Raw genomic sequence first — 17406 nt, forward strand, 5'->3', positions numbered from 1 at the left:
ATCTCGCTATAAGAGTAACATTTTACATAGACTTGTGTGGAAGGAAATTTGGGACCGGGAAAATTTCCTCGTAATAACCGATATCTCGTTATAGCAGTGTTCGTTATACCGAGTTTCCCCTGTACTATTGTTGTTACAAAACATTTATAAGATTATTTGTTCATGGTGAAATACACTTTGTTTAGAAGCAAGCGAGAATGAGTGATTTGAATGTCTTGATATTAATTTGATTTTCGTGAAAGTGTATCCAAACTTGTTCTTTCATATGAAGTTTCATAGAAACCACAAAGTTTTATCCTTCTGTCAAAAAAAATATATGTTATATATAAACATATATTTCAAGCATGATTATTATTCACAAATGTGCTCTGAATTGTTATTTATCAAGTTTACAAGAGTGCTTCTTTTTGTAGAATTAGTAGGAATCGTCAGAGTGACTTATCCTTTTACAGTTTCTGTTGAAGTGTTGCTATGTGAGGAGTATGCCAGGGCATTTGTTTAAATGCTAGTTTTGATCTGCTACAGCACTGCAAACACAAAGTAATTTGATTAATGGGTGGTCAAAGGTAAAACTACCAACCAACTTGATACAGAAAAATAGTATGAAAAATGAAAGCTTCCTGTTGAGATTTTCCTGATGTTTCCGGAGTCATCAGTTGCAATAACAACAACTTTTTTGTTGTTTCTCATCCAAGGATTGGAAAGATTTTTTTTTTCTCTTTCATTATCTGTTGCTGTTTATTGCAGATTGGCTGCTGATGAGACCTTCCGGAATCGCCGTGCCAACAAAGGCAGGAGACAATACTCTGTAGAAACTCGGAGAAAACAATTATGCACACACTGACGCTCAGGGCGTCATCTATCGATACTTCAAGCGGAGCCTACAAAGGCAAGGTGGTGGCGGCTTACAGCCATTCCGGCAGCCAGCGAGTGATGGACACATTGATGAGTTGAAGTGAAGGTTTAGCGCTCTGACACACTCCCCCAATTGATTGGTGCTGCGGTGAAGAGGAAGTGGCGTCACAGTGGATAGCTGGGAAATGGAAAGTGTGCCGCTGTTATGTGGGCGTCCCCTGCCAGCGTTGTCGGAGTCCGTCCATTGTTGACAGTCATGAATGCAACTGATGCCATCTCCTTTGATCTGTGCTGTATTTCTGAATGATCACTGCGTGTGCAAGTCACCATGTAGATGAAAAGACACGACAGAAGCAATTCTATATCTTCTTTTCTTTTTCTTTTTTTCCTTTTTTGCCCCTTCCTGCTCGCTCTCAAATACAGATGGAATCTGTAGGGGAAGTGAGTTCAGGGTTATAATCTAGATGCGTTTCTTCTGGAGCACTAAGTCATCATGTTGCTCTTGCACGCATGCAACCAAGGGCCAGGATAAGAAACAGTGTCATATGCCCTCTTTCCTCTGGTTTGCATTATAGTAAGTCAACTATTTCAGAGACAAGTTGGTCTTTCAAGGAGTTTGTAAGTCAATAATTTTGAATCAAAACTCTCTCTAGGAGACAATTTTCTGTTCCCTGGCCCCACCATTACCACCACCACTACCACCATCTTTATCAGTGGCATCGGAAGTCCCGATCTGTCCTACTGAGTGAGCGCCAAGCCCAAGAGGCAGGACCATGGCGGGGGAGGCCAAGAGTCGTTCGCACTTCCACCGGAGCCTGCCGAACAGCCTGCAGGCCAATCTTGAAGACCTGCAGACGTACAGCGGGCAGTGCCTGACCGCCATGAACGCCATGTGCCAGGCCAGCAACCACCTGGCAGAGACCTTCGTTGCCATCTTCCACGACACGTCCCTGGCCGAGGCCGCCCTGCGCATGCAGGAGGTCAGCCAGGACCTCGGCTCGCGGACGCAGGACGCCAGCGCCCAGGTGGAGGATGATGTCGTTGCCATGGTGACCCGCATGCTGGGCAAGGGACCCAAGGAAAAGTCAGAGGATGTTGTGCAGGTGAGAGCCAGATCTTCCTTCCTTCCTTCCCCCCCCCCCCCCAATCTTACTCGGGTCATCAATTTGCAAAGCCATGTGGAAGAGCTCAGAGGAAGATTTGAGCCCTGAAGCAAGTTGCTGTTTTGATGACAGTGGTGTGAGAACGTAACAATAGCATGCAGTGAAAAGCATTATTAGAATCACTGTAAATCAGTGTAATTATATACTGTACCTATAGATATTAGCTGCGAGTCCTCATGCTTTTTTTTTCTTCTTGTTTTTTTAAATAGTGCTACTAATTCTCCCTTTTTTTTTCTTTTAGAGTAGTAGGAAATATTTTTTCCAACCCTCTGTTTAAAAACTTTGAAATATATTTTCTAAGACACAGGAAGGGCAGCACTGTATTACAAATTTCTTTTAAAAAAGACAGTTTTTGTTTGGAGAAATGCAAAACACAGATTGAGGACTAGCTAATACAATGTTAGCATTTGTTTGTCTGTCTGTATCTTTACAGAATAATTCAAAAAGCTGTGAATGGATTTGGATGAAACCTACATTGAAAGATGATAACACAAGGAACAGATTCTAGATTCAATTTTGGTAGTGATCCAGACTCCCATCTGGATCCAGGAATTTTTTTATTTGTATCATTTTTTGAAGGGTTTTCATCGGCAAATGGGTCCAATGGATTTCAATCTGTAAGTATTTGAGTTGTGCATATATCATGCACACTTAGTGCACACTTGAGGTGCAGCATACAGTATAGTAAAGCTGATGAGATCAGAAAACAGTGCCTAAATGTCATGAAATATCTTTAAAAAGAATAGAACCAATTAAATATTTCATTTCTCCCTCCTTAAGTGCGTATTATATGCAGTTTATTATAAATGCATTATCTATCATATCTTCATGTACACTATGCTTCATGTACACTGTAGACTATGAGCTGTATTCTGTGTGAATTGAGGTATAAAACATGTTACAACTTTATAGAAATATTCTTCATACAAATCAAATACTAAAATGGTGACATTGATGAGTACACCATGTCACAAGACCCAAAGACACATACAACTGTACTAGTACACTGAGATTATGTAAAATTTTGTATGATAAACACTTGAATGCCGTTTATATCGTCCAGTGATAAGGATCAGCATTTATTCCCAAATGAGCTTATTTAAACTTGTGTAAAAGTAGTGCTGAATATAATAGTGTCGTGATATCTCTAGCAGTTGTAAATCCTGTTGGTCTTCTTTTCAGTGTCTTCCTCTCTGTTCTTGTTCCATCATGTCTTGCACCATTCTGCCTCATTTTCTTCATAACTCTTGTCGTTCCTTAAAAGTATCCCATGCCGTCTTCAAAGCACAATTTTGCTTCTCAAATCTTCTCTTACTTAATCATGAATATACGGTACGCGACACATCCTCCGTCCTAAAGTGCTGGAGACTAATCAAGAGCGTGCGTTCTCGTTTTCCGGCGACCCCGATGTTTCTGCCGGGCCATCAATATGCCGCGATAGATCCGTGCCCCGGCCTCATATCAAGCCCCTTTGTTAATCGCTCGCAATGGATGCTGACACTGCCAGTTTCCTTGAGGGAGAAGTAGATCTAGATCTCTTTCCATACTTGCTGTTCATTAGAGATGGGTTGTCAGGCACACGGGATCTTTTGTTGTTATTGTGGTTATTATAGTCATCATGTATTGTGAATATGTGTGTATTTGTGTATGTGTGCGTGTGTGTGTGTTCATATATCTTTTGACAAATGAAAGGGATGGGAAGTCGTATGTGTGCCAAGTAGTTCAAAGTCAAACCGCTTCTTCTTCTTCTTTATTTCTTGTGCACTTCATTTCCGCAAGGTTCATTCCTTACGATGAATAGTGACAATGACAGGAAAAACTGAATGGGTGAATGCAGTGTCGCACAAATGCAAGCATCAAGCTCAAGGGCAGATGTGGCTGATGAAGTATTGGATACTTTCCACAGAGAAAAATATCTTTCATATATTTGATACTGCTTTTTTTTTTCGTCCTATGAGTAGCAGTGATGCTGGAAAGTAGCAGGATTTGTTCATACGCAAAAAAAAAAAAGATAAAGAAAATCATATACAGGTAAAACCAGTTGCAAATGGTAGCACACAAGACTGTTTAGAGGTTCCATTTTCAAGAATGCCCATATGCAATGCATATTGGTGATGTTCAGGTGAATGGTATCATTAGACAAATACAATTTTTTTTTTTTTTTTTGCAGACAGATGTGATGTGTTTGTTATCAGAAATAAAAATACCTCAAAATAGATTTTGTTCTTTTGGATGGATGGGTCTGTAATATGAAGAATCATCTTGACATTCAAGATACTATAGTATAAAAAAAATACATACACACACACACACACACACACACATACATAATGCTTCCTGAAGCTACAGTATGTGTGTAGATGTATACTTTGATGGAGTAAATTTCTTGTTTTTGTTTGTTTTGTTTTGTTTTTTAATGTCATACGTCAGAGAGGTTAGTTGCCTCCATGGATTATTTTGGTGCTCTATTTCAAATTATATTGTATCTTGCAGAATGGCTTAATTTCCAGTTCAGCAAGTAATGTGCTGATCAATCAACTACCACAAAGTTTTCTTTCTATATTTGGTATATTTTGCAATTGTACTATTTTGTGAATTTGGACCTGTACAACAATATCACTAGTGGTTGATTTTTGCAACGATTGCAAATTGATGGAATTAGAAAGAAGTGTCATGAACTTTTTAGAAAACAAGTTGGAGTGCTTTTCTTGTTTCTTTTTGTTTGGTTGTTTTTTCTTTTTTTGTGGGGGGTGGAGGAGAGGGTGGAGAGGTGCATGCCTTTTAACAGTTGCTGTTTATGCATAGAAGATGAAAATATTCAATTACAGCTGTAATTTGCCAGTGAAATGAAATGGAGCATTGATAGGCAACTTTCAGAGGATCATGAATCCAATAAGCTCCCTTTAGCACAATGCAGCAAACATGAGTTATATCCCATAGTAGTCCAAGTGCCCAGTCATTGCCGGACTTTTATGGACCAAACTTAAACTGGAGCCAGTCTGGTGTGAAGCACCACATGTTAAATGTCAATTCATGTGTGTAAAGTCAATAAACCAAGCTTACTGCCCTTATTTGTGTTTGAATACAAAGTTCAACTTATCCTTTAAACTTTGCATCAGATCCACAGACATTCAGCAGTTTATGTAGATGTGTAACATATTCTGAGCACAGTTTTGCCAAGAACTTCTGATTTTTGCTTTCGGGTGACCTCAATGAGGACCAGTGCACATTCTTTGAAAGTTCGCAATTTCCGGAGGCTGCAACAGCCCTGCTTACATGAGCGGGACCCTCACCCCAATTAAGAGGGCCAGCTTTGCAGTGTGACTCTTAGCCAGGCTTGCAAGTGTTTGAAAGCCCTAATCAGAGGTGTTGGATTATGTTGTGAACGAGTGCAAACTGTTGTGAATATTCATGAAGGCAAACCCCAACTTGCGGCACGGATGATTGACAGGATTGACTTGCATGGTAGGCGGATGAAGGAGCGTTTAGAGTGGGAGGAATAATCGGTCATGTACAAGAGTAATTCCCCATGAATGTTAATGCAGAGATGAAAATCCGGGACCAAAGCAAACCAGGTCTTGATGCATTTGATAGGCCTGCGTTTTGATTTGCGACTGCAAAATCAAATTGCAAATGGTGATTAATGCGGGTCTGATTTTGACTGACAGCCAAGCCGCCTTTGATTGGATTTGATTGTTGATTGATTTCATTACATGCAGTCAGTTGCAATTTGTTTTTTGGAGAGAAGTAATAGAAAATACCTAGTGCATGTACCCATTTCCAAATACCCAGGCTTAAGGATTTATCCAGGGGCTGTGTCATCATTTCCCCGCTCAGGGTCAGGCTCCATGGTGATTGTAAATGTGAGAAATTCAGAGTAAGCCCAGTCTTAACCCTTTAACACCTAAATCACTCATTTTGGAGCCCCTTTGCAAAATGATAGAATTTTAGAACTGCCTAAGATTGCCTATAATACGTGTGCATTTGTGTTTGTGTGTTTGGCAGGGAGGGGGATGTTGGCATAAAAGTGAAAATTATATATACCATATTTTCTTAGTGCCTGATATCATCCGCTAGTGTGATATTAAACTAAGTACTTCCTTCAGTGAGTAGAAGTTGCCATAAGGCCTATTAGCATTAACACAGGCTGAATGAGTACAATTCAAATTATGCTTTTCTTTCCACTCCTTTTTGCACATACACAGGCAAAAGATATTGTGACCCAAATCGCACCAGTTTGAGCAGGCCAAATGGCGCATATGTGTGGGTCTCAGGAGTTCAACCTGACTGTCCCCAAGTGTCCAACATGCACTTTGCATTAAAGAATATGAAATAGTGTTAACATTTTGCACATTGCTCTTCCATTCTCCGCACTGCAAGTAATTGCCTCTATTCAGGATGGAAAAAAAACAAAAACATGAATGTTTTGGAATTGTCACTCTTAAAGTGGTCCACTGATCCCGATTCAAATGTCACTACTAGTCACTGTTATTATGTCTCTACACACACACACACACACACATGCACACACACACACACACAAAGCAATTTCAGCGATTCAAATGGCAACACAAATAATCATGACTATTGATGTGCTGTGAGAACAGGCCCTTTTTGGTTGTTTAAGGCTTTAAACTTGCTGACTGTCTATAAAAAACCTATAGTGTTATCTTCATCAGATATGAATGTGTCTTTCAAATGTCCTACATTTGATTTACATGTAGATCATCGTTAGTTTGGTCTGCTTGCAAGAATATCATCCTTTATTTTTACCCCTCCTGACCATGTTTGCAATTTTTTCACCGACAATAGGTGCAACTTTCAAAAACTGTAACAAACTGGCAATTACTTCCAAAACATGTGTACGGAGCATATATTGAGTAATACTCTCAGTAAAATATGAGATATTTGCAAAATAATGTGTATTCCTTCAGAATGCCAGAAACTAGCTTGTAGTCTTTTTACTTGTTTTTATACCAATAAAGTTTATAGAGCCTTCATTTATTTCCCATGTAATGATGCCTTCTGCATTCTGTATGTTTCATATTCATTCTTGTTTAAAAGCGGCCTGTTTCTCACAAGTGTGACATCACCTTTAGGTCATTAAAGGTACTGTAACTTACCACTGGGAGCAGTGATTTAAAACATGTTCGAGTTATCACATTTAATGCATATTAATATAGGTCAGTTGTATCACAAAACATCCTACCATCCAAAAATTTTGCAATAAAGCCTAAAATATATTACAGGAGATACCACAATTTTTCTCAACAAACCATAACTGTAGATGGTTTAGTCTAGAAACCATTTATATAACTATTGTTCACATTTTGTACTTCAAAACTTAACATTGATTATACTGATTGACATTTTTACATCGGTTCTTTCCATCCCTAACTCACATTTTAGAACTATTTTGAAGCTGTAAAACGTGATTTTGTTTCATCTGCAAGTGGCAAATAATGCTTTTAATGTATTGATTGCATTCAATTAAAGAAAGCCCCACCTGTGTACTTCTATTTCCTCAATAGTTTGTCTAATAGTAATAGTGTCCATTTCACATACAGTCTTTACAGTTTGTATCAAAGATCACATGTATGCACGTACGTCTAGTGCCATGATTTGATGCAGATTGTCAGAGGCTAAAAAGTAGATTCATCAGAAATGAATAATTACCTGTACCTGCCAACTGTTACAGCTTGAATTCTGTGTGCTTGTAAGCCACGCTGTACATGATTAGGATTCTCTATTGTCTTCTTTCACTTTCTATAGCCCCTCGAGGCAAGTAGGCTTCATACCGTAAAAGTGGAAATTTTTTCTCGCGACTCATTTTTTGCGCTCAGCAGAATGAGATGAACTCTGCGGACTGTCACAATGTACAATGGAGTGAGTACGGTACTTCAAAAAGCTCACCCACTGCCTTGGCTGTTGAGGGCTTTGGCAACATACAACTACAACTGTATACTTGCTGTTATACATTTATAAGGTAACTGGTCCGCATTATGCACTGTGGGACTAGTGAACATGAATAAAACCACAAATTACCAAATTTGAAAGCAAAACAATAAGCAAAAAATTTGTGCATTTTTTGCACTAATTTCATGTTGCACAAAATGTGTGATTTTTATGTCCACAGAGCAAAAATTTGCCTGGGTTACTATGCAATGCAGAACCATGCCAGTGTATTCAAAGTTGGCAAATATATCTTTTATATAGCTCGAATGCTGAATGATTAAATGATACTTTTTGCTTAATCAAAAACCAGGACCCTTGGTTTTATGCAAAGGTTTATTACACTTGATTTCTTGCAAGATAAGCATGAGTGCTTTTGAAGTTGCCCTTATTTTTGTACAATTTTACAAAACCCCATATTATATTATGGCTATATGTACCTGTATAATGCTTCTGTTCATGTGAAAAAGATATTCAAGCCTCTTTCTGATGAGTCATTCATAGACAACAGTTCAGCTCTGGTTTGAATTTACATTTAACAGACAATACCATAACAGTATAAAGTGCATGAGAATCAATTACTCTAGCCAGTTTGATTGAGGAAGTACTGAGGAATGACTTGTGAATTATTGTTTGATATTGCGCAACCTTTGAGCTCGAGTCGCTGATCTGAGGAGTATCTGTTTCCTATTCCAGTCATAACAATGTGTGATTGACAAAAAACAAAGACAAGGCTGTAATGCCCTACCCATTAAGAATTCACTTGACCTGTAGATAGATATGAGACAGTACAATAAAGATAACATTTATGATTTGGATAAGATAGACATGTATTTGAGTAAAAGATGACTAGGTAATGTTAACCATGAGTCATGGCCGATGAGCAGCCATGGGTGCTGGACATACACCACTCACAAACTTGTCACTGGTGAGCTGTTTGATGAACCTGTGCGGCTGTGTCCAAAGATAAGGTCTCCCATCCGATATCTTCTTCTTTAATCCAATTTACAGTGTTGCGTGGGGGGAACAGGGGTGTGGGAGGAGTACAAAAGGTCAAACGGTCATGGATGTTTTCATATTTCTGCAGCATGTCCATCTGCAGATTCAGCATGTTTGTGAGATGTGCATTTGTGGTCATTTGAGCCAGTTGCTGAAACTAGTTATTCTGGACATCTGCCCATTCCCTGATCAGAATCTGGATAGCCTGCTAAGTCATCTACCTGACCCTTTTTGCAACTGAATAAACAAGCACGGAGGGGATATTACATTTATGTGTGATACCAAGAAAAATAAAAGACAAATGTTAAAGACATTGTACTCATCAGGGCAAATGTCAGATTTCTTTAATATCAACACTAATGTGACACTCTTGTGTTGAACAGGAAGTTGTCATTCCACTTGTGATACGTGCTGAGTTCATAAAATGATGAGGCAAAATTACATGCATTACCTACAAATGTAAATATCTAGAGATGTACACTGTACCTCTCTCATGCTGTGTGTTTGTATAGTACAAAGTGCAGTTTGCATAATTTCTCTAAATTTGTCCCTTGTAGAGTCGTATAGGTCTATTCAGTATGTAATATGCATGGTTACCAGACAGAAAAGCTCATTGCAGGTGAGGAAATAAACATCTGTCATTAGTAGGGAATCAAAATGGTATTTTGGAAGTTATGCAAACAATGAAGCACATTGAACAAGAGCCAATAGTCGCCTTCACACAGACAAAATAGCGGGATAATGAGGGTAAATCTTAACACCAAGATGTTTGTGCCCACTCAGACGGACAGAAATTTCCTGCTATAGTAACTGATCGCAATGATTTATCAACCAAACTGCACATGCCTGAAATCTACCGAAATGGTGACCCTTGCCTCTGTGTTGGTGCGTTGTTCAATTATGCATGTTTTAAATGACTGGATGAAAAGATCTTTACATTTTTGCTCCAGCGTTCACACACGTACCGCAGTGCAAATTATCTTGATATTTCTGAAATAATCTCTAGATTTCTTTGAATTTGGATTGCAGTGCTGATTGTGCTATGTAATGAGATTTTGTGTCTACGCTGGCAAAAATCTTGAGATGTAGATTGAGATGCAAATCTTGAGATTTACATCCCGCTACAGTTCGTCCTCGATTATCCGCCCATGTCGGGACCAGTGCTCATCCGGATAAGCGAACTGGCTGGATATGGGAGACACAATGTTAAAGGTGCATGGTCCCCGTGTTTTTAGTCAAATGCATACGCGGGCGCACAGCGCAAGTTATCTATAGAGACCTATAGATGCTATCGACTCCTCTTTGGCGCTTACGCTGTGGCCCACTTCCCCGAGTCCGAAGAAGTCCGATCCACTGTAGTCAGTGGTCCGATCACAGTTCGGCTCATGATTCGGCTCAGGGGGATGACAGCTTTAGCAAATTTCTTTTGTGATGTCATAATAAGAAGCACATATATGCACGCACACTGGCATTACTACAGACTGCTTGATGCGCAGAGAAGACAACGAAGGCAATGTTACTTAGCAACACCTACGCGCTTTACTCTTGATGACAGCTCAACTTCGGCTATCTTCGTATCAATGCTGATGGTGATCGGCAGTATCATCAACAGCGCCCTCTACACTACCGGGACTATGCACCTTTAATGTATAACTGCCGTCCAAGCTGCCGTCCCAGTGCACTGGCAGCTAGGCAGGTAGGGTACCCCGCAAAACTGCGCCGTGATTTACAGAGAAGTTTTCCATCCATGTTCTTATGGTGAATTTATAGATCATGACTGCTTACTTCTACGCAACGGCGTAGCCAGGATTTCATCTTAGGGGGGGCGGTTAGTCTGCGAGGGAGCGAAGCGACCGAGCCCGAGCGAGGGGGGGAGGGTGTGGGAGGGGGGTGTCCCCCCCTCCCACGGTAAGAACTTTTTGCATTTGGATGTTGTAAATGGTGCAATTTGATGTATGTTTTTGCGCGTTTTATCGACGTGAAACAGTCCCACTTGTTTATGGTGGCAGTTCATTTTGATGTAGATTATTATTGAACAATTTGCCTATAAAATGGTATATATTTTAGATTCACTTCTTATATTAATTCTTTTTACTGAATATCATGAACGCGACTGAACCTGAGCGAGCGGAGCGAGCGAGGGGGTAGGGGAGGGTGTGGGAGGGTGTGGGAGGGGGGTGTCCCCCCTCCCACAGTAAGAACTTTTTGCATTTTGATGTTGCAAATGGTGCAGTTTGATGCATGATTTTGCGCGTTTTATCGACGTGAAACAGTCCCACTTGTTTAAGGTTGCAGTATATTTTAGTGTAGATTATTATTGAACAATTTGCCTATAAAATGGTATAATTTTAGATACACTTCTTGTATCAATTCTTTTCACTGAATATCATGAACGCGACTAAACCCAAGCGAGCGGAGCGAGCGAGGGGGTAGGGGAGGGTGTGGGAGGGGGGTGTCCCCCCTCCCACGGTGAGAACTTTTTGCATTTTGATGTTGCAAATGGTGCAATTTGATACATGTTTTTGCGCGTTTTATCGACGTGAAACAGTCCCACTTGTTTAAGGTAGCAGTATATTTTAGTGTAGATTATTATTGAACAATTTGCCTATAAAATGGTATAATTCAAATACACTTCTTGTATCAATTCTTTTCATTGAATATCATGAACACGACTGAACCCGAGCGAGGGGGTAGGGGAGGGTGTGGGAGGGGGGTGTCCCCCCTCCCACGGTGAGAACTTTTTGCATTTTGATGTTGCAAATGGTGCAATTTGATGCATGTTTTTGCGTGTTTTAACGAGTTGAAACAGTCCCACTTGTTTAAGGTTGCAGTATATTTTAGTGTAGATTATTATTGAACAATTTGCCTATAAAATGGTATAATTTAGATACACTTCTTGTATCAATTCTTTTCACTGAATATCATGAACGCGACTAAACCCGAGCGAGCGGAGCGAGCGAGGGGGTAGGGGAGGGTGTGGGAGGAAGGTGTCCCCCCTCCCACGGTGAGAACTTTTTGCATTTTGATGTTGCAAATGGTGCAATTTGATGCATGTTTTTGCGTGTTTTAACGAGTTGAAACAGTCCTACTTGTTTAAGGTTGCAGTATATTTTAGTGTAGATTATTATTGAACAATTTGCCTATAAAATGGTATAATATGAATACACTAGTCTTCTTGTACTAATTCTTACACTGAGTATCATGAACGCTGTCTGTTCAGCAATCAAACAGAAAAAGCATGCACACGAGGGTGTAGATAGGGGCATATCCCCTCCCACACGAAGGTGATTTTGCGTTTTCAGACCTGAAATTCAGCGATCTGGTGCAAATCTTTGGTGCGATACTTTTTCATCGAAGTGTTAAAATCACGGAATTTAGCTCTTATTCCGAATGTGCACCATCTGTGCGTATGTATAAAGTCTAGTGAGGTAGAGCTTAGGGGAAGGGGGATTCCTCTTCCCGCTCGCGGAGCTTTTGCGTTTTTAGAATTGAAATAAAGCGATCTGGGTATAGCCACAGGAGAAGGCGTGGGCGAGTGTTAACTCCACCCTTCCCTTCCCATGGAGCTTTTATCTTTTTAAGGTTGAAATTGAGATATCTCGTATACGCATATTTGATGGAATCAACATTTGGGAAATCACCACAAAAAAAAAGAAAACACCTGATTGGGGGGGGGGGGCTGAGGGAGGAAAGGGTCGATTAAAAGGGGAAATTCCCCTTATACATGAGGGAACCTTCAGTTTTCGGAATATAAGTGATAAGTCTTGTGCACTCAGAATTATTCAGAATTTTTTGTAAATCTAAAAAGTGTACTTAGCTAGGGAAAGAGGCACAGAGGGGGAGGGTTTGGGAGGGGGATACCCCCTCCCAAGCACGAGAGATTTTGCATATTTTGAATTGAAATTCAACGATCTGGTGCACACTTTGAATGAAATGTATGTGCATGCATACAGTATACACGCATTTTTTTTTCCGCCTCCCAAATCCCCGGTCCAAATCTTAGGGGGGGCGACCGCCCCCATCGCCCCCCCCCCCCCCCCCCCCCCCCCCCCTGGCTACGCCAGTGTTTCTACGATGATAATGTGGTGTGAATTTATGTTAGTTCTGTCGGGAATTTTGTAGGTAAATCGTGTGAGTTTTGTTTTGTACGTCGGTATGAATCCCACTGATGAATATTGATTGAAAGGTATTAGGTTGCCAGTCATGTAATTGTACGTTAGACTTTAGCCTTTGTTCGAGTGGATTATAAACATTGTACGTGTAATTGCTCTAGATAGATGTCAGCATGTGGCACTTAGTAACTGTTTCACGCAGGGCCACGTTTAAAAAAAGATTGCTGAATTTTAGCCAAACTGAAAAATTGGTAAAACAATAAATCTTGGAAGAGGGAATGGCAAGTACTACTACTACAGTACACTGTAGAATGGGGACTGTGGTCCACTGTTAGCTATTGAAAGATGTGACCCACAACACCAACAACAGCCAAAAGCTAATATTGATTCTGATGTTTCTGCATAGAGTTGTATTTACAGAGTTTTTATGTGTAGAGTCAAAATTTCATCAGCCAGTTGCCAAAGATCATGGTCAAATTCTGCAGTGATCAGTCAACACTACAAATGTGCTCAGCTGTACTGTTGTCCATGCAGTATTCCAGAACAATCACAAACTGAATTTGTAGCAGCTCGTGGAAAGGTCAAGGGGTCAGAAGTCCAGGTCATACTCTGAAGTTTCCCTCCGTTTAAAGGGTGTGTACAATGTACAGTTCTGGTTGAGGTGAGGATTTAGCTTTTAACATTTTGCAAGATATTCAGAAACCACTCTATGAGATGTCAAAGAGCATGCAATTCTAAGGGGTATCAAAAGTTTATTTGATGAAAATCAGTTTTGAAATGGCTGAGATATCCAAAAACAAGGTGAAACAAAGAGATCCTGGCCTGTCGCCTTTTATTATTATCACTTTTTGGGATATCTCAGTCATTTGAAAACCAATTTTCGTCAAATAAACGTTGAATCCTTCTTAAAATTACATGCTCTTTCATATTTCATAAGAGGTTTCTCATTTAAGCCTTTGTATGCTCTGAGTGCCGATTGGCTCAGAAAAGCCTGCAGAATTGTACACACCGTCCAAAGTCCCTGACACGTACAGTAAGGGGGTATCAGAAGATCTAATGACAAGTTCAGCTGTTTGCTTTAAATATGCATACAATGTGCAGGTACACATGTATTAAAGTATCCTGACTTTCATGAGGAAGAGCCAAGTATTGAGCTTGTGTATTGCAATAACAACTGAGACAAGTTACCAATACTTATTGGGTTAGCATTTTATAGTCTGTAGTTTGCCATGTAATGTTGAAGCTTTCACACAATTTGTGAAGTGTGGAGCAGGCCCCAGTATCAAATAGAAATTTATGCAAATATTGCATATTATAAAATGGGTTCAAGAATGTAGCCAATAGGAAGCGCTGAAATGAGACACACCTCCTTCCTTTACTTCAGTACAATTGCACTGCCTGTAATCCTATGGTAGATTGCCGATCGTCTTTGCGCGCGGCGGCTCCTTTGATGAATTGCATGCATACGCACTGTCAATCCTGTAAACAACTTCTAGTTCGGGCTGCCGGCCGGCCGGCCTGTCTTCCCTTGTGCATAACATGTGTGGCGTACGTACGTATACTCTACTATACGTACACTTTGTACAGTACAGTAGACCAAGCATTATGGGACCAGACGCGTACATGGAGTCACTTTGAAGAGCAAATCCAACGATTTAGCAGGTTAATTCTCACGCCGTTTTCAGAGTATGTTGTCTAGTAGGCCTATATGAGGAGTCTATATCAAGTCTTTAAGGTAAAGGGTGCATATTCTATGTAAAATAAGTAAGTTTTCATGCGGGAACTTAAGTGTCCGGAAACCCAACCCCCCATTATACTTATACTGTATGTGCGGGACTTCCGCGAGTGCGACGTGCGTAAATGTTTGGGACAAACATCTTCGGACGTCTTGACCCACAAAGGTACGTGAAAAACGCTGAAAAATGATGTTAGTTTTCGAATTTTCGACCCATTTTATAAAACAAATGATGCACAGGATTATTTCGTGGCGTTAGTGGAGGCGTAGCTCACTCTCGGGTATTTACAATGTAGTGCAACATGTTTCACAATTGTAAATACCCTCGAGTGCACCACGCCTACACTAACACACTCTATCCTGTGCATCATTTGTATACTAGATTTTGTCTACAGTAGGAATTGACAGCTATTATAAAATGGGTTCAAGAACGTAGCCAATAGGAAACGCTGAAATGAGTCATGTGGGCTTTGATTACTTTAGTACCATTGCACTGCAGTACCAGTGCGCACTCAATCAGTTGTTACAAGTGCGTCGCGCGCTACTATACGCGTTGTCAATCCTGTAAACAACTTCTAGTTCGGGCTGCCGGCCAGCCTTTCTTGTGTGCATAACATATTATGTGGTGTACGTATACAGTACTCTTATACGTACAGTACTTACATGTGCGGGATTTCCGAGTGCGACGTGCTTGACTCGACTCTCTCGAGCGAGTGCTACATGTAGCTGACTGGTATTGACCCACAAAGGTACGTGAAAAATGCTGTTAGTTTTCGACCCATTTTATAAAACAAATGATACACAGGATTATTTCGTGGCGTTAGTGAGATCTCGAGTGTGCTACGCCTCCACTAACGCACTCTATCCTGTGCATCATTTGTATAGCAACATGTTTGCAGTAAAATGAAAAACTTAAAAAGTCCATCAAATCTTAACTTACTGTACAGTTGTCAAAAATTACAAGTTTATAAAATTAACAGGATTCCACAACATGGAAGCCTGTAGTATGTCCAAATAACAACAAGAACGAACACACAGACAAATAGATGAACCACTGTGCAACTTCAATTGATGTGAACTTTTCATTGCATTTGATTTCTCAGTTTGCGTAAAAACAACCCAATGAATGTGGAGGACATTGTTTAATATGCAGTGAATAATTGAATATAGTATGACAGGGTAACATAGTAACTTTAATGGCAATCCCCTTCCAGATTGTACTCTAATGAAAAAAAAAAGAGAAAGAATAAACAGCAACTTTTAGTGATAGCTGAGATGAACATACAGTACTCTGTACAAGTGTTTGGGTAGATGGTATCTGTTTAAAAACATGTCATGCTGAGACAAATGTGATAATATTTTACATTTGTGGTACAGCTGTACATGTGAAAATGCTTGGTGGGTATCTCAGAATGCCCAATGTGGTCACATCTGCAGCTCTGTATTGAAAGGCTTCATCTGCCAAGATGTGCCCCTGATTGTGATGTTCTGTGCCCCATTTTATATTTACCCTTTCCAAGAAGATGTTATGTGAAAGTACATTGTAATTCATGTTCATAATCATCTCTGTCAGATAGAGGAAATCAGCCATGACATGTACTTCATCAAATTCACAGGAAAAACTATATGCACACGTACTGTGACACGTAGACCTACATGTAGGCCGACATACACAACTTTGTGCATACGCCCAGAAACCTGGACGTAAAATACAAACATAAAAATATACATTCCATACATGCACATACACACATCATTATTGTATACTTTGTATTATAAGTACACATATACGCTCATTATCATGCACACTATATGCTAAAGATACTGGTGGGCAATTCCGCAGTTACAGGTGGACACGACATGGATAAAAGAAATGTGCTTCTTTGTCTTACTCTGTAATTTAGGTATCAACTAATGCCATGGATGTTCACCAATCATTAAAGGTCTTTCAAATTCAGTAGATTTTATTTTTCGTATCTATATGGTTTTGCGAGATCTAAAACCATCATTTAAAATGTACATATGGGACTGGGGACATTGAAATTCACTTAAATGCGAATTACAGTGGGTTCCTGTAAAAAATTTTCTTCAAAGTTTTGCGAAGGGGTAAAAGATGAATACAGTTAAATACTCCAGAAGTCATGTGACATTTTGTCAATTACAAAAGGGTGAAATGACCTGTGGAATTACTCCAGACAAACGTAATGTTACTAATTGTAGCATTACTAACCTTGCTTTTGAGGGTCTAGCTAATAAATCATCGGTCAAACTGCTAAAAATATTTGCGTGATCATTTGTCATGATGCAATAATTGAAATTAATGCAGCACTTTGAAGTAACTTGAATTTTTGCACACTTTTTGTTACAACCCATTGATTTCTTTGTTGTGTCCTTTTTTCGTAACGTTACTAAGCAGCCCTTCTAGTTGCCATAGCAATTCTAATATTCATTGGATTGTATTCATTCTTTTCTATATCATAAACCTGGGAAGGATGAACATGTTTGTAACATGATTTTGAGTTGAAATGAATAAATGGTGATTTAGTAGTAAAAATTAGTATCTGAATTTGTTTAACTGTAACGTTACTAA

The 17406-nt window shown here is 39.8% G+C and overlaps 1 protein-coding gene across 1 annotated transcript in view; it reads left to right on the forward strand.

Annotated features, from left to right (window-relative positions):
* Window positions 1–752: 752 nt before the first annotated feature.
* Window positions 753–17406, forward strand: part of LOC139737241 (uncharacterized) — a 53889-nt gene continuing 37235 nt past the window's right edge. Inside the window, exon 1 of the mRNA XM_071647920.1 lies at window positions 753–1958. Coding sequence (XP_071504021.1) covers window positions 1629–1958 — 330 coding nt within the window. The 5' untranslated portion in view covers window positions 753–1628. The remainder of the gene's footprint in view (window positions 1959–17406) is intronic.

Source organism: Diadema antillarum, unplaced genomic scaffold, assembly GCF_040938485.1.
Source record: "Diadema antillarum isolate AM-2024a unplaced genomic scaffold, OU_Dant_1.0 scf00000028, whole genome shotgun sequence".
In the NCBI taxonomy this organism is placed as follows: domain Eukaryota; kingdom Metazoa; phylum Echinodermata; class Echinoidea; order Diadematoida; family Diadematidae; genus Diadema; species Diadema antillarum.